Source organism: Ornithodoros turicata, chromosome 1 (genome assembly GCF_037126465.1).
Source record: "Ornithodoros turicata isolate Travis chromosome 1, ASM3712646v1, whole genome shotgun sequence".
Classification (NCBI taxonomy): Eukaryota; Metazoa; Arthropoda; class Arachnida; order Ixodida; family Argasidae; genus Ornithodoros; species Ornithodoros turicata.
This window is the reverse complement of record NC_088201.1, coordinates 27,803,145-27,821,941: the sequence shown is the minus strand read 5'-3', so window position 1 is coordinate 27,821,941 and position 18,797 is coordinate 27,803,145. Positions and strand designations below refer to the sequence as shown.

Here is an 18,797-nt window from a genome sequence, read left to right as displayed (position 1 = left end):
GCTGAGCAAAAACGCGGGTCGCCTAATCGAGACCGCTTTTGGGATTGCGGTTCCTGGTACATCAAGGAGTGATTGCAAGGAGTGCAGCGAATGGTCATACAACATGAGAACTGCTTATGAAACAAGCACGTCCTTCCATGAGCGCTGCCGGATTTTAACACTGCTCCCCTCGTTATGGTCAGAAAAGAAGATCCTCGAAGTAATTCCAGAAGCTACAAGATATATGGTGCGCAAGTCAAAGAAACTTCGGTTGGAAAAGCACGCATGTGCTTCACCAGATCCGTACCAAGGCCACTCACTTCACCAGGGGCACATCAACGCAGCCCTGGAATTCTTTACGAGCAACGACCTCGATCCTTTTGGTTCAAAGCCCTCGATCCAGAGATGTTGTGCAAGTGCGTGCAGGAGGATCAAAAGTCAGCAAAACAAAACGCTACATGACTCGGTCCATACGTGAGGCATACCAACTTTTCCAAGCTGCTTATCCAGACATCAAGCTCCGCCGAACAAAGTTCTGTTCATTACGACCGAAATGGGTTAGCAGCAGCCCATGCAGAGAAGAATGTGTGTGCATTTATTGCGCTAATTTTGACCTCTGTGTCGTTGCCATCAACACCGCATCAGACATAGTTGTAACAGCAGAGTACCTCATAGCCATGTTGATCTGTCAACAGCCGTCAAGTTCTTGCTTTCTTGGTGACTGCGACACATGCCCTTGCAGTGAAAGCCTTACTCCCGAGAGCCTGCACCTTTCAGAAGAAATTGATAATTTAGAGGTGGCACTGTGGGAATCTGGAGGGCTTGTGAAGAAACTTGTTCCCATCAAAACCTTTTTCAATCTCGTTAGACATTGGACAACGTGCTTTGTAATTCACAGCTACATCAGACGAGTTCAGCGTGAGGCAATATGGAGGGAGAAGCTCTGCGTGAAACCAGGAAGTGTCGTCTTTCACTTCGACTCTGCTGAAAACTGGACTGTCATTCTGCCTAAGGAGATCCAATGTTACCATTGAAAGAAGCAGATTTCCATATTCACATGCGTAGTTACAACAGCGTCGTTACGTAGTTGTTCTGCTGAGAGGAGACCGCCGTTCAATTCTGCGACGCCTAGTGACACCCTTGGCTTCCCGCCAACGGACAACCGACATTCTTCCGCCCTCTATGTTGAGCAGAGTTGATCCAACGCTCGCTTTCCGCATGCCACAAAACACCTCTCGTCAAGATGCTGCATTAATCCACCGAATGCGCCTCAATGTGGCCTTTACAGCTCAGTGGCGTTACCACTTGAGACAAGTTGACTCTCCCACCAGCTGCCACTGTGGTGCTCTTGAGGATCTGGAGCATATTCTTCTTCATTGCCCTCACTACCAACCTTCCCGAACCACACTCTCCGAGTCTCTTCGTCAGCTGGACTCTCGCCCTTTCTCCCTATCGAAATTGCTTGGTCCCTGGCCCAATCCAGCCCAGCAATGCTCTGCGCTCAAAGTTCTTCTGACATTTCTGGTTACCATCGGACTTCGATCGTTATTGTGAAGGGGCTCCTTATTTTATTCCCCCCATTCCAACCAGCAATGGGGTAGAATATCGCCTGTGGCGATGAAACTCCCCACTCTCCAAGGTAAAAAATAAAGTTGTTGTTGTTACATCATCAGCCGGAAGTACTCAGAGCTATGCAGTAGTTAGTGACGACACACGGCATGATATCGCCCCAGCACTACTTTCCATCCGGAAAATAGACGACATCATCGATGAGAAGGGTCCCATCTACGGCAGCGTAGTGTACATCACCGATGGAGCTAGTGCCACTGTTAGAAACACTGCACTGAAGAAATGGGTCTTTTCAGCTCCAGGGCATGGAAAGAACGCATGCGATGGTATTGGAGGCATAGTCAAGCATACTGCGACTCTTCATAACCTGCGCTCACCAGCGACACAAGTCGTACAAACTGCAGCCGAGTTTGTGCATATCTTGTCGGAAAAGCTGTCAAGAGTATGATTCAAGAGTATGAAGGACAATTCATTTACCGCGGAACGCAGTGGAAGAGTTCAGGCAATCGAAAGAAACGGAGTGGGATTGTGTGCACACTGTTCCAGGTCTTCGCTCGTCATTTGTATGGGAGAAGTGTGACACTCAAGATACGTCAAAAGTGACTTTGAAGAAAACAGACATGTGCATATGATCAACATGACCATGTACGCAACCCCAAGTGCAATATATGTTAACATGTGGAAGAAATGTGGTATTCATCTCTCAAGTGCCTGTGCAGGTTCCACGAACAACATGGAACCTACTGCACTGTCCACTATTTATCTGCAGCTTAAAACAATGTTTTGGATACAGAAAACGAGGATTACACAAAAGAGAGCAATTTATTGAGAGGAAAACGTTCAGCTCGGAATGTTCGATTTCCGCGTCATTCACAGCGGGGAGTCCAGGCTTGTTCTCCCTCGGTGATGTCGCTTCGGAAAAAAATCGCCACACTAATACCGATAAAATACGAATTTCAATTTTTTTGCTGTATGTAATCAATGGACTCACCTATAATATGTCCAATTTTGGGGCAATTTTTTAGTGGGGTTTTTGAGGTGAAGCGTTCGGAAATTTGCAATTTTTCCGAGGTATCGCCTCACTCGAGCCAGTGTAGCCTGCGTTGCAGGCAATATGGAGCGATGAGGTGAGTACCATTCGATAGCCCTATAAACAAGCAATACAGCGGTATAAGGCTAAACATCATCGGTTGTGTGGATCACCCACAATGTGGTCATGAATTTGGTGCTTTTTGATGAAGCGGCTCAACTTTGGAATTTTTCCAAATTGTTCCAAAATAATTGGAACACCGAAAATGTAGTGGCCCATTATACACCACGTGATCTGTGGCCAGAAAACACATCAGTACCATGCACCAAAAAGCGCCGCTGCAAGAGGCCCTCAAACTCGCACATGACGACGATGACCTCTGAGAGACATTTTCGTCCTCCTCTCCTAGCTCCCGAACCGCATGACGCAGAATTTTTAAAAACCGTTTATTTTGAGATGGAACTAGCCAGTTATAGCTGTTTTCTACACTTGCGTTCTGGACTAGATTGCCCCTTCTATGCATTTTGTGGTCTCGAATCACAAGCATCTCTGAATTGTTTATTTCAGCATCTTCCACTGTGAAAATGGTGAAGATGAACAGGGCTGTGTAACGGGTTGCGAGCATAAAATTCGTTGCATCTCGGGAATAGGCTGTTACAGCTCTGAAGAGCGCTGCAATGGTGTTCTGCACTGTGCTGATCATTCTGATGAGCTTGGTTGTGGTAAGTAATATCTCATTGTTGGGAAGTCTTACCAGCTGGTATTCTTGAAAACATGAAACTTGTTTATTCTATTTGTCGTCTTCTCCACAATCCTCAAAATTATACCTATGCCTTTGCAGGACGTGACAAGTGCCGTTCGGAGCGTGGTGGCTATCTTTGTGGTGACGGCCGATGCATATCTGAGGATGCCGTATGTGACCGAATTTCTGACTGTTCAGATGGGAGTGACGAATATGCTTGTGGGTACCCAATTTTGCATTGGCCTATTAAGGTGCCATAACATGTTAATCTTGCTCCAAATTTACAACCTAGGTCTCAAGAATAGCATGATCACAGCAGCTGTCATGGGATCTCTCATCTGCGGCCTTTTAGTTGTGGTGGCTGTCAGTTGCTCATGTCGCCTGTACGCACTGAGGCTGGCTGTACGCAGACAAGAGGCAGCAGCAGCAGCAGCTGAGGCTCGCTTGGATATCCCACCCCGTTTTGTGGATGATGGCGGAGACTTCTGGTTCAGGGAGCCTCCTCCACCATATGCGGTTGCTGTAGGGGAACCTAGGTAAAATGTCCTATCTTTTGTTCAGAGAAAGGTAGGTCTTGTGTACATTGCCAGTGTTCGGAAGCAGCATCTGCCTGTATTCATTTGTGAAATTAAAACTAGGGCATTCGAAAGGGCCCAGCAATTAAGTCGGAGTAGGCAAAGGCACCCTCATGTCTTTCGTGTCTTGAATGCTAACCATGCAACAGGAGAGCATGTTAAAGGACCCCATCTGTGTTGTCATTCTCCGCCACGGTATCGCTGCATGTTCTTCGAAGCTCAGTTATGTGGTGCTGGAAGTCCACTAGGTTGTCTCCACATTCTTTGGATAACTTCTGACAAACACATGTTTGTTGCCAGATGCTGAGTGCCATGCTTCTTGTGAACCGTCTCACCCATTACACATTGTTCTTAATCTCAGATCTGTCTAATCCCTGAGACCTGTATTATTATGGACACACACAACTCGCACCGATTCCTTTGATGAAGTGATCCTGTATATCCAGACTGTTTTTCTAGCAGAGTTACATAATTTCAGCTTTGGTAGCCTTGGCATGTAGCTTTCAATTTTATAAACAATATCATTCCAACACTGTGACTGCCTCAAGCACCTCACCAGAGCAGTGTGTCAACAACCAGGGCACCTGTGTGGCAGGGCAGAACTAGTGGTCCGGTAAAAACTCATCCATGATTGAAGAACCAAGCATTGCAAGGGAAATGTGGGTCCCAACTACTTCCCTGGGAACCTGCAAGAATCCATAGAATCTAAAAGATTGCAAATATTCTGTAGAAAACACTGAAGCGAATATTTTGGCGCAAATAAGTCTCTGTAGTCACGTTATGCATAGGTGCATTCTGCAGTGCCGTGTGACATCAATGTAAAATTTTCTTCCCCTCCATCTTTTTCATTGTTTTTGCAAGGGAAGCCCTTGTTCTATGTATTGATACATGGGGCAGTAAAAGCCTCAGCAAAAATATACGAGTCAGCTGTTGGCCACCATGCTTCACAAGGTGCTTCTGGTGGTACTCGTAAAACAGAACTCCACCACATAGGACACTGAAGGCCAACCATTGCACAGAATAATACTCTTACAACTTGTGATTTGTGCATAGCAGGGTGCACACATTTTTGTGACAACTAACAGTCGCATGAGTGTCACAAAAAGGTGCATGCCTCCCACTTTCAACAAATCAGGGGAAAGAATGATGTCATTCAGGATTATGGTTGGCTAGGAGTTCTGTTGGTGGAGTGTAGGGGGCACGTTATGAAAGCAGTTGGCAGTTCATATCTTAATTAACAAAGATACATAAATTAACTTTCGTAATGAAAACAAAAACTGCTAGTTGTAGAAATAAAGCATACGTGAAAAGCTGTCGAATGTCCTGTAAGCCACAATCCTGAATTCCCCATGCCTATCTAATTTTTCTTTTTCGGGCTCCGCGTATTTGTATAGATTAAGCGGCAAATATTTTTGATTAACCAATAGGCATATCTATTTTTGCCACAAAAGGTTTCTCCTCACCTCAGTCGTTTTTCTGAAAAATTTCGTCACCTCACCTTAGTCTTCCTTTCTGTGAGTTTTCCTCACCACACCCTATTTTCTGGAAATTCCCCTCCCCTCATCTTTATCTTTCGTGGGGAAATTCTCCTCACCTACACGACCGTTAGGCGAGGACATCCGCGCCCTCATCTGCCCTCGTTAGGATGACGACCCCTGCGTGTCGGTAGTAATGAATAATCTTTTTTTGACTCTAGTATGCATTGTCCTAAAAATGACAATATGGCAGTGAAGTCGTGAGCACAATGGCCCCAAAGCATGAACAGCACAAATCACCACTACTACTTGTGGGAGACACTGGTACACCAACGTGGCATCTTGAAAATCTGTGCATAGACATCCTCATACAGATAACTCTTATTATTATAGTAGTGGAAGAGAGCACATACTTGCGACTGGTGGGTGTGTAACCGGTCCTTGGTTACATGTGACGGCAGTGTGCGTGAGCTGTAATGTTTTTGATCGTTCATTAAACCGGTTGGAATTTTGGCGTTGTAGTGTTGTTTGGTCTGTGTGGTGTATTTGCACCGATATATTCTCTATTCTCAATTGTCTCTTTTTTTTTCTCCTGGTCCACCAGGTATCGGACCTATCCTGAGAGTGTCATGTACAGTGGGACAACATCTAACATCCCAAGGAGGTCACGTCGAATCCGAAGGCATCGTAGGAGGCCCTTATCTCCTCCAAGTCCATCGTCATCTCCACAGAGAACGCAGCTGGAGTCCGAAGAGACCCCTTATGCCTCTCTTCCCAGCATGGGCATTGTGCTTGCTGTTCCTCGTGAGGTAGTGGTGCACTCTTCCCATAATAGGCCGAAAGATTGCCCTTCTACAACGGCACTGAGGGAAGATGGTGTGGATGAAGTGCAGCCTGTAGCCATGAATGCTGGCATGACTGTGACAACAGGCACCGCTGTGTCGTGTGATGATACACTGCCACTCATTGAAGAAGACGACACAGTCAACTGACGCATACATCCAGTGCTAGGAGGCTGCCTATTCGTCCCAGTTCTCACTTTGGTGAAAAATGACAAGGACCATCAAGTAGCCGAGGAGAAAAGGAAAGGTAACAAATGAGTAGGAAAACATAGTAGCAACTAATGTCATAGAAGCAACATCACCAGTGTGGCATGTGACGTGCCACATGGCTAATATTAACAATGAGCTTTGATAATATGTCTTAGATACATATCTTAGAATTGGTCAATTTGTTGTATATTTGAACTTCTGAACTTGTTGCTGAAAAATGTGCTGCCATATTTACTCATTTGTAATGTACAGTCCCATTTCAGGGACCATTGTGGGGGGAAAGTGTGGAATCACATACAGCTAATCTATTCAGCTTTTGGCACATGCTAATCATACACCCACCTCAGTACAGCTGGACAATATGCCATTGTATTGAGACTGTGTTATGTGAGTTAATGGGTTCTATCAACGCCCTATCGCTATCTGCGCCCCCTCCAAAGGTGTTACAGTAATTCTACACATAGTGCCGTGTTTGTGTAACTTTGGCTATGAGTGGCTGTGGCTTGTCTCAGCGGGTGTGGCAAACATACTGTGGTTGTGAATGGAGGGAAGGGGTTTCGGAGGATTTTGCCTACATCACATGTACTGGTGATAAGGTATTGCTTAGTCTATGGAGTAGCAACCTATAATGGCTAGGTGTCTGCAATGCATCATATAAACCCTGTTATAGCCCTGTCGCACAGGCTAATTTAGTGTCATTTGTGAAGTGCACTCCGACCAAGCGAAGGTCACTTTCACTACGAGCTTGCTACACGGCTTAAGTAAGTGTCACTTATGCAGTGATTGCAATTACGATAGATAAGAATAAACGGTGGGAAAATTTTTAGGCGTGCGCCGCAATACCTTCCTCAGAATGCTTTTCTTTAATTTAGAAACACCTCCTGCAAATCTTCTTCCAACATTAAACAAATTGGCCTCAAACATGTGCCACAACAAAAATGGCCGCTGGCAGATCGGCGAGACTGCAATGTTCTCACGGGCTGTTAACGAGAGTAATGATATGTTTCTTCAGCACATAATCACACTGTATTAAAATAAAACAAACACGCTGTTGGAAATACTTGTTTAAAAATATTGTGGTGTCGGGGCTCCTCACTTTTTCTCAATATTTTTACCTGTACCAGAAAGCCTGCCGTCGAGGCTATGCACTCGGTCGTGAAGTGAGTTTGGGGAACTCACTAAATCGTTAGTGCACTTTCTGCCGAGCGTCACTAAAAGATGTCGTGTGACAGCACACGAATGACACTAAGTGCAAGTACCACTCGTAGAAAGTGACATTAAATGAGTCCGTCTGACAGGGGTATTACATTCAGATTACTTTGCAAATTTGTGGAAAAACTTATGGGACAAAATGTATGAATCCTCAATGTTTGGTTTGGTTCAAAGCGATTGCCCACTGCCAAACACGTTTTCCATTCAGCATTAGCGCATTTGCTGTTATAACTTTTGCTCCAAATTTTTTATTTCTATGAAATTAACAGGGGCTGTATATACCATCAGGTTTCTTTTTTATGCAGATGCAGCACTGATCCTGGCTACATCTTCTTGATATAGCAGATTGGAGAAACTTGCTCTGCACACGCAATCAATAAATTCATCCTCTTCTTTGTAAACGGTGCCACAGTTTTAGATTCATTGAGCAAGTAATGAGTAACATATGACTGCTAGCACCAATTCCTTTTTGAAGCAGCGACTGCCAGAACAACTACCCCGCCGCCCAGTCTTGAGCTCAGACATAACTAGCATTATCGTTATTTTTCAGGTTGGCGCACTCCAAATATCAAACGTCACTCAGCGTGCAATAATACTGGTTTTCTAGCACCCCTAACCTACCAGGGAAGCACCTAGCTTAATATGGATACACTGAAAGACCTCTATACAAGATCAGAAAAAAAAAAGTAAATGTGTCAGTGGGTGCCATTCCACCAACAGAAGGTGCATAAACATGGCAGTATATGTAGAAACACCTGTAACATTCCTTCATGTAGCGCTGTGATGCAGAGTGACACCATGTTATATTTGTTGTGACCATGATGACGATAATGTTTGTTATTGTTTCGAGCCTTGTGTTCGAATAACAGTGCAACATCACGTATGCCATTGTATCTAACTAAATTTAACCGTACTACTTCCATAATGCAAAACCTGGTGTAACTTCATCTCCGGTGCCCCTCAGGAGTTGTAAATCCTGTGTGCTCTGTACTTACTGGTCTGGCTGTACTGTGAAAGTGCAGTTAGTGGCTTGAGGTGGGCTGGGAGGACGACAGGAGCTGCCCTCTGGTTCTTTCTGTGGGATTTGTCACAACAGCTGTGTGTGGCTGGTCCCAGATGCTAGTACTGCCACTCTCAAAACCTGACAGTGCAAAAATGCATATGTTTCATGTGTTCATGGCAAATGTGAATGATCAGCATGAACGTTGTACTGTCTGTTATGTCTTTCAAAGTTATTTACATGGCAACATTGTGCATGCAGGCACTCCTTCCATTTGCTAAAGTGCTTCCTCTTGCCTGATAGGTGATCAGCCTGATTGGTGAGAGACTGAGAATAAGGGTGTAATTTGCGCTATGGTAAACACAACGTAGAGACTTCCACAGATGCTTCTTTACGTACTGATGCTGTTGATGTTCTCACAGATCACTCCAGCACAGGTGGTATTTCAGTCCCCACACACAGCATTTATCCCTGTAAGCACCACATGCTTAATATGATTGCATGTTGATGTATCAGATGTAAGTGGCAAAGGGGCATAAGTAACACCCAGAGACAAGACAGCTACAAGCTTGTACCTGGCTTTTCTTACTGTTTTTGTTGTCGAGGGCTACTAAGAAAGAATGAACAAATAAAAATCATTCATTTGTTCATTCATTCATTGTTAATGTTCTTACTCCAGCTGCATTTCAGAAGTTTATTATAAGTCCATAAGTTAGCAGAAGACCCTTGGCGGTAAACTCATCCGAATAGGTAGACAGCAGTCAATACATAATTAGAGGCTATCTTATAAGTAATGTCATGTCTTTAGGGGATATCTTGTAAGAGCTATGAAGCCATGAATGGCTACATTGTATATAGAATCTCAGGATCGCATATGGCACATGTGCCCCCTTGTGTTCATCTGCATGCTGTATTCATTTGAGCTAAATGTGACCTCCTCACTTCAGGATATACCATTTAAGCAGCAATTCGTCTTTTTTTTTTCTTCTTCTTTTTTGCCTTCGTGGATTAGTGTAATGACCATAAATTATACACACAAATGGAATTGTGTAAACTGTGAATTTAAACATAAAACATCACCTTTTATGCCCTTGACTATATTCGCTTTTAGTCCATGAAGAGAGCCATGGGTTTTGCACAAGGGATATCATATTGGCAAATGGAAAGAAAGGGACCAGTGAAAAAGGGAGTGGAAAGCACATAGCTAGATCTTTTTCACATGTCACGTTACCCCTTGTTCAAGGAGTAAACAAATATAGCAAATGTTTTAGCTTAGTTAAAGCTTAGTTAACGAAAGGGACATTCATGATGCCAAAATTTTGCAAAAAATGTAAAAGGAATGGAAGTATTAAATGCACATTAATATGAAATAGCTTTCCTTATTTTAACTTTCTGAAGGATTTGGCAAAACACCTTATGCATCTCCGAATAGCATTTACCATCACTACTTTGGACGTATTCCTGTGTTACATCCTGAGCCTTAATCTGGAAGACAAATTTGCAGTTAAATCTCTCTACATCATAGTAGTGCACCTCACATATTGCACAAACTCAATACTTTAAAATTCAGGCTACAGTTGAGCATCAGTATAGAATGTAATTGCACGTCGTACTGCAACCAGATTTCTACAAGATAATGAGGCTGATTCCACAGTAAATCCTATCTCAAGGTCAGGCAGCTAGCAGGATAGTTTCGGTAGGAATTATTTTTAAGAACCAGGCATAATGTCTTGAGATAAAATACGTATCAGAATTTTTAGCATTCAAATCATCATACAGGGTGAAGTATTGAAGTAAGAGCTGAACTGTTTGGTACACTTTTCACAGTAGTGCAGCAGAAAACTATAATGACAGAAGGCACGCACAGGACGAGCCACAATTATACAGGTTATTTTTTTATCGGCAACAGTTTTTTTTAAGAGCTGTAAGAGCAGCATAGAAGCTGTTTTTGCAGTTGAGTTATACAGATAGGCAGACATCGTCTCGAAAGAGTATGTAACTGCTATATGAGTAATTACCTAAAATCATTAACTTTTTAATTAGGTGCTCTCAGGTAATAGTGAGGTAGTAGAAGGATAGACAATCCTCGTTCAGACATTGTTTTTAAAATCCTGAAATGAGCATGTGCTTTGAAATATCCATCACCGAATTTTGCTATGTAAATGAGCTGAAACCAAAACTGCTGTTTCTAAAAAACATCTGCTGCAGATAAAAGAAGTAACACCATGTATTTGAAGACAAGATGTTTCCTGTCGCCTACTGCTGCTGCTAACATGTGGAACTTTGAGGATACACCAAAAGCCAGGGGACATCATGAGTATTCACCAGGCTTGTACAAGATAATCACAAAATGTATTTAGGTTAAGTTACGGAGTACCAGGAAAAAAGTAACTGAGTAGGGTACTAAATACCCAATATTGAAAAATATTTAACATAGAGTATTAAACACTCTTAAAACTAACTAGCTACTTTCAAGATACTTTGACGTCACTGTTGTAATTTGCTATCAAAGAAATATGAAGAGCATGAAGTTGAAAATGGCATTGCCAGAAAGCTTTATTATCTTGCAGGGACAACTGCTTTTCAAAATTGCTATCAGATAGCCTGCTCCGTTAAAAAAAAAAAAAAAAGTTACCCCCAATACTGAACAGGCACTCTACAGATGTGAATGAATGCTCCAGAGCACGACAGAATTTACTATTGTTTTTCTCCTTATCTTTGCTTTAAGTTCATAAAGACTTATTAATATTTTACGTGCACACTCTCTCTGTACGGCTATTGCCACAAGTCTTGTATCCTGCCTGTCCCTGATAGGGCTTTCAATGGTTAACCCACAAACCCTTCAGGAACACACATTGCGCATCATCCATGCTCCTAAACCCAAGGCACTGCACACTAACCCGATATCCCGAATATAACAATATCCCGAACATCTCGGACGCTGAAGCATATGTCCAGCGTAATGCGCATTGCCAAGACAAAAGAGAATCTCTCGCTCAACGTCCGTGCCACACACAAGAAGTACACTAGAAGTATATTCAAAGTAACTTGGAAAATGAGGTACAAGTTATTGAAAAAAGTATTAAAGTTAAATTATGAAATACTGACCTTTCAAAGTACCAAGTTGCTCGCAAATGTATTTAAGATATGCAACTTAAATACTCTACTCAAGTTACTGTACAAGTCTGGTGTTCACATATAGACACTGGCTTAACGCAACAGAAGAAAACGAACTTCAATGTGGAACTTTATGTGAAACTAACTTGCATTCAAGGGTGATGTCACATCATTCTGTTCAGGGCAGAGAATTTTCTAGATAAGTGGTTGTATGCACAGTTGATTGAAATGAAATGGTCAGGTTTGCATGCATCAGTACTTTGCCACCATCAAATTAAACAACATTTTGAATTGAAGCAGAGTGTGCTTTCTGTACATACCATTCTGTGAGAAATTACAGTAGTGCTATTTTGTTGGATCTAATGTGCAGCCATCAAAGTTGTTGGGAGGGAATTTGAAGTTTTGAAAAAAAAAATATCTCAGAGGCCTTCTATGCCTTTATTGCTTTCATGTTCTGCTGTAATCTCCTATGTTTGCTTCAGCTAAACTGCAGCATAAGCTACATCAGTCACAATTGATATAATTGCACCACTTCAGAGGCAGAATCAAAGTAAATTACAGTTAGGTTATGTTTGAACAAATGCATTTTCTAGTGTGTTCTTTCCTCACTTTAGATTCTGTCAGTATATTCTGTTACCCGAGTGCTGGGCAACCATGTATAAAACAACTAACAGTGTACATATTCATCAGACCCATTCACTTTGGCAGAATCACCTACTATCTGTCTATCGAATGTACATGAATACCTGGTTCAAGGAGCTGGTTTTGATTGCAGCTGCCTCGGAAACCAAGGATAAGAAAAGTATCTGTTGTGCAAGGTGTCATGTTATGAAGGAAATAGTATCAACCGACAAGTGTCATGCCATTGCATCCATAAGTACTGTAACTGGAATGCTAAATTTTTCTTCCATCAATTACCAAAGAAGTCGCATCAATGACTCGTGTACAAACCACTCCTTAAATATCTGACTTTGGTGTTAACGAGGTTGATGAATGTCTTTGATGTGGCTTTTTTATACCATGTGGCATGTTTCATAAAGGGCCTTGAACACATATGAATACACAGTTTTAAGTCTGTTGTAAGATAACTAATAACAGTGTAAACCCATAGTAGTTAGCTAAGAGTCTAGGACAAGGCTGATACAAGCATGATACTAAAAGGTGTTATCCTCGTGTCTTTGTAGTACCAGCACTGAGTTCTTATTGCTTTTGCTGATATGTAGCAATCAATCCGGCTTCTAATCATGTTCCACGATCAGTCATTTTCAAGTCATTCTAAGCTTTGTGAAAACTATTCAAAACAATTTGGTATCTATATCGCTGATGTGATTATGGCTAAGCTTCTCAGAGCAAAATTGAATTTTCATAAATTTTGGAGCGAAAGTAGATGTAGCACTCTGTGTAGTGTCTGATGAAAAATATAGGCATTTCTTACCGTAACAATTCCAGTGTAGCTATGCATGTAAAATTCACTTGTTGTGATTAGGCTTGTGGAAATAGTTGATGTCTCATGCAAGGTAAACAACCTATATGTACTTGAATTCTCCATATGCATCCAAGCTCAATGAGCATAAAAGATATGAACCCATTTATAACGATAAGGGAATTGCAAAAGATCACAGGGCCTTTTATTCGAGACTTCTGAAAATCATACCCACAGTCGAGTAACCACAAGAAATAACGTATAAATTGTTGCACGAAATCATTTCTGGCTATGTTTTGCCATTGGGAAGCATTGAATTACACTGCATTTGAATTTTGTCTTAGAATTCAGAAAATCTGAATACCCACCATAGGAGTGATATGATGAGTGAATCAGTTGCATGTTGCCCGCGTAGGCTCCACATTAGATTCATTGTCACTTTTTGGAATCCTGTGGTTCATATATATGTGCTTCTTCAATTCATATTGCACAGCTGACATGTCACAGTGTGACAGTAGGTGCTTTGGAATTCAGGAGGTCCACCACAACCTCTCTCATGTTATCAGTTCAACATTGGAATAAGTGTCAAAATATGGTTGGCTACCTGCAGGGTGAAAAAGTAATTTGTCCACTTCTGATGTTCTGCTGTTGTCCCAGGAAAATTTTAATTGCTATGTGTAATCAAGCACTGCTAGAACGGTCACTGTAGCTTTGTTTTCTTCATATGTGCCTCATTATTCATATGTGCAAAATTGAGTGTAAAATTTTATTTCTATATCAAATGTCACCTTAAATAGCATTGCTGCACAGTTCACATTTTGGCATGCCCTTCACACGAAATTTAAGGTCATGTTTCTTATTGAAAGACGTGCCTTACTAGTAGATCATAATGTGTTCTGATTAGCCAAAAGGTGTATTCAGCCACATAATGACACACATCTTGTATCCAGTTAGAGTGCATTAGACCCTTCAGATAGCTTGAGTTAATGAAGCATTAACATCTGGGCATGTTCGTACATAACTAAACATGAGGAAAAACTAGACACTGAGGCACTAATGCTGCAGGCAAGGTGGTTTTCACCTAGGCTCTACACTACCCTCCACCATAGTGTTTTCACTAAGTAGGTTGCAAGCACCTCATTTTGCAACTGCAAATGTCAAACTTGAGCATTTACTCTATGAAACCTGTGCCTTCTGCAAAGAATAATTTGGGGGATCTCGGTCGTCTTTGCATTCAAAGAAAGTTATTGCATATCGCAAAATGAAGGATACAGGAGCAGCAACACTTGTGTGAGTCAGTCATCTGCTTGACAGGTATGGAACAGATAATTGGAACAGCTACTTGGAGAGTCTGGATATGTGCACGAGCTTTAAAAGTAAGAAGAGCCTTGCGTTAAAAATGATAAACGTGCGCAAGAGAACAATAGGTTAGGGCACTTAAGTACACAGTGCTGACTGTGTTGTGTGTTGACTACCTTGTAATGTAAGTGAGTATGCATTGGTAAAGTATGTCAGGATAGGCAGGACCAATTGCATTTGAAATTTAAAAAAGTACTTAGTTGTAATAAACAGACTATAGTGATAGTGACAAGTCCAATTCTTTGCATTGTATAAATATGTACAGGGATGCAAATACATATGAAATGCTAGTTCAGAGTGTTGCATATCAGAGAAATATGTATCTGTGGTTTTCTTTGTTGGTACCCTAGTTCACAGATGTACAGAGTAAGGTACCCAATTGTTGTTAAAAATGTTGACAGGGCCTTTCTGCCAGCATCTTTTATTGCCGATGAATTTTCCACACAGCCACGCACTTATGCTTCTTAGGTCAGATAAGATTTTGTCATCTGTGGAAACTTGACGTAATCATTATGTACTAGGTGTCCAGAGATGAACTTCTTTCTGCAATGTTTATGTACATTTCAGGAGTCAGACGGACATATGGTATTGCTTTATGCTTCAATTTGAGTGGTAAAAGTCAGATAAGGCCTCGCTGTCTCATAAAGCAAAGTAGAATGCGTCCAATTTCTGAGGTATAGCAATTTCTGTGGGGACTATCGCTTGAAAGCTGCCAGCCATGGTGTTGCCCCAATACATTTTTGCAGGATCCCCCTAGAAGTGCAACTGACTCCCTGCAAGCCATAACAAAATGGAAAATAATGACAGTTCGATTGTCCCTTTAGCATGTGCATGGAAATATGCATATCTGCAATGCTCCGACTGGCAGTTTGCGAGCAAAGTATTGCCCATAGAAATAGCTGTAGTTTAGAAATTTACTCGTTTTACCCCACGTTATGTGGTAGTAAGGCCACCCCAGAATTTAGCCACTGATATTAAAACAAAATAGTATGTTTTTCTTTTTTGCGTAAAATTGGAGGCAGAATACAGACAATTGTAATGTCAGTGTCTGGACATCCCGTACATCAGGGTTATTAAGTTCAGTTTTGAGTTGTTGTCCTATTAACATGTCACTCGCAATGAAGTATTTTCTCTGCTGTAGCTTTCAATCTGTTGTGTGCATGAAATAATTTTCTAATCCGTAACTGGCAATAAAAAAATGTGTAAAAGATCAATTAGGTTCTTGTTTAGTAAGATTGAGTATAATGGCATCTGTTGCAGCTATGCACAAGCAGTGAAATAGTGCACAGGAGTGTACTTGTTGGCCAGCTGCTGGTTGCTGTCTGTGTGTGCACGTGCTGCAACATCTAAAATCTGTGTATGACGAGGTCTGCCTTGTCTTGTGTGCCTACAAAAGACACATACAATGGCATGGTTATATCAGTGCAAAAGACATGGACAGGAAACAATGTAGACGACCCACACCTGTCTACATTATTTCTTGCATGTGGCTTTTGTGCTGATACAACCATGCCAATTTCGCACCAACGACCCAGCTTTAGAACTTTACATATACAATCATTTTCTTCTGTATGTAATTCCTGAAAGTAAATATTTGAGTAGTTGCTTCACCTCTAGAAAAATGTGCTTTCTTTCTTCTACTATTTCTTTTGTGCCAGACTGCACAGAAATGATGTGGCAAGCTAATCATGCTTTGCAATGTAAGCTCCCTGAACACAAAGGACATATAAGTATACAAGACATTTTCTTGAAACATCCAATTCCTAAAGCTTTTACACTTATCTAAAATCCCAACTTCATGAAAGGGCTTTCATGTGCCATCGCGTGCCATTTGGAGCACAGTAACTTAAAATATAAAGGTAACACTTGTTATGTAAGAGTTCAGGATTGAGGCCCACGAAACCATACATAACGAGCGTTATATTTTAAGCAGCCTCGCTCTGAATGTCGCGCGACTGCACATGAAAACCATTTTGGTTTGCTGAAATTAAGCTTTGTGATGGGCCTTCACGCCAGAGCTGATGGTGAATCAAGTGGTGCTTTTAGCACATCCAATGGAATATCGACAAGTTGAAGACCTGGGCCCTCGGCCTGAGTTCCTCAAACTTTTTATCGATAGACTTCTGAGCACGTGTGACTTGTGGTCGATGTGGCTGGGGAAAAAAAGAAAACGAAAAGCATTTCTTGGTCGGTTTGCTATTAGGGGCGATCCATACACAGTGCACAGACCTGACACAGCCAGAAACTTGATTTTTGTGCAAAGGAACACAATGGTCTTGTGGTGAAGCACAGAAGGTGGCGTTTGCCTTCCTTGCCAAGGGGACTGCACAGACCATTTGCCAACATCTCCCAGACCTGAATTGCCATATCGATAGGTGCAACCAATTATCGCCTAGGTGCAGGTTAGGACAGCACCAAGCACCTAAGTCCGACCTGTAGCTTTTGCATGCTGCAGGCTGATGTCTACAGAGGAGAATGACACTATAATGGGGGAAGGAGTGCCAGGCTACCATGCTCGGTTCAGACTGAACAAATTCAACATGCACCTGAATGATCTAAAATTTACCATCCTGCTGATCATCAGGTGTTCACCTTGCAAAGTAGGTTGAAAAACCCTGCCAGAAGGCTAGCATGTTGGCACCCAACATTGCAGCAATACAGTTCGTCGGGGCCAGAGGTGAACCTCTAACCAGGTGGCAGCTGCACTGTCCCGTGCACCTCTGCCCATTGACAATGTTGTTACCACGCAGCAGGTCGTGGCCACAGATTAATAGTAAGGACCAGGAGGAGAGCTCTAGTGGGGACACATTATGACCCAGGGGATATCTTGGAAGCTCAGAAGACTGACAGCCTGTTTTGGCGTGCGCCAAGATTGCTGGTGTCTACAGACCCAGTGAAAACCTGATACATACACTGAGAAAGGGTACAACTCGTATCAGCTGAGTGAGCATGGTCTCTTGGTGACTACATACCCCAGGTGGACAAGGCGACAAACTGGAACAGCCAGGAGAAAATATTTGTGATGCAGGGTTGTGATTTTTTTTTCTGTAGCATGTGGCACTAGCATCCATACCTCATAAACAAAACATAGACATGAATAACCAAAGGAGTGAATTCATTTCAAGGATGCACGATAGTTCCTTTTGTCTTGGTTTGCAAGTGAAGTGTGAAATTAAAACAGTTGCAGTCTGCATTTATTATGACGTACACCTTTCAACCTCTGTGTTGAATGTACTAACAAGACAAGTGTTCTAAGGAAGGGCATACCATACTTTTCAGTGTATAACACGTGTGTTCTACACACAAAAAGTTGAAAATACACCAAAACATTTTCCTCTAGGGCGAAAATCAACGGGTGTGTGTTATATAGAAACAATTACGGTAGTAGAAGTACGGTAGTACAAACAATTCGGTTTTGCACTTGAAATGTAAGGTACTGGGAACGCACATTCTAAGCAGTTAAAGCAACTACTGTTTGACGCTTCAGTGACTAACTACAGCAGACACTGATTGGGAAGCAGTGAAGAGCTGCACCAAAGAATGGTACAGCACGCACAACAATGGCTTTACATGGCAGGCGACTGCTGATATGGCCATACTTTGGTTTCAGCAAAGCTCTCCACCATGCATTGAACCACAAATGGTTCAACCTTACCCAGACGGCAAAGCCTGAGCAGCTTGTTACTGGTTCAGTGTTGATATAGTGCCAGGACGATGGATTCAATTAACGATGAAAGATGGAAGTCACTGAAAAGGTTAGCCAGCTGTAGGACTCGATCCCACATCTTCTGGATTACCGGTCCAGGGCTCGAGTCCTACAGCTGGCTAACCTTTTCAGTGACTTCCATCTTTCATCGTTAATTTCTTAAGCAAATTGAGGCTTTGTATGTATTTGTCCTTTCTATGTTGTTCCAGCCTCAGAACATCAGTTCTCTCATGGATTCAGTGTTAGGAACTGCCATGGCACAATTGCTTTTTCGCAGTTGACTTAGGATTTCGTAAAGAAGGCTTTGCGTTCCAGAACATTCAGGTCACCAATCTGTGAAGTGGCTAAGACAAGTGAGCTCTACTATGCAGTTTAATTATCAACGTAAAATGGGAACTAGCTGAGGCAGGCTACATTTAAAGACAAACACAACACGTAAGCCTCCAAACGCCCAAGAATTTCGTTAATTCGTTTGATTTCATTAATTATCAAGGCACGCTCTTGAGACGCCATTTGGTGCCAAGCTGTCTGCTGCGTTTAAAAAAGAAAAATTAGGGG

At 42.2% G+C, this 18,797-nt stretch overlaps 1 protein-coding gene across 4 annotated transcripts in view; it reads left to right on the top strand.

The window, feature by feature from the left end:
- The window catches only part of LOC135377764 (low-density lipoprotein receptor-related protein 12-like), a 31,197-nt gene extending 15,450 nt beyond the window's left edge, over positions 1–15,747 (top strand). For 3 of the 4 annotated variants that reach the window (XM_064610420.1, XM_064610421.1, XM_064610422.1), the window contains 4 exons: positions 3,146–3,300; positions 3,420–3,539; positions 3,613–3,856; positions 5,975–15,747. In XM_064610420.1, coding sequence (XP_064466490.1) covers positions 3,146–3,300; positions 3,420–3,539; positions 3,613–3,856; positions 5,975–6,362 — 907 coding nt within the window. In that variant the 3' untranslated portion in view covers positions 6,363–15,747. The remainder of the gene's footprint in view (positions 1–3,145; positions 3,301–3,419; positions 3,540–3,612; positions 3,857–5,974) is intronic. The other variant, XR_010418188.1, reaches the window with a different exon arrangement.
- Positions 15,748–18,797: the final 3,050 nt, after the last annotated feature.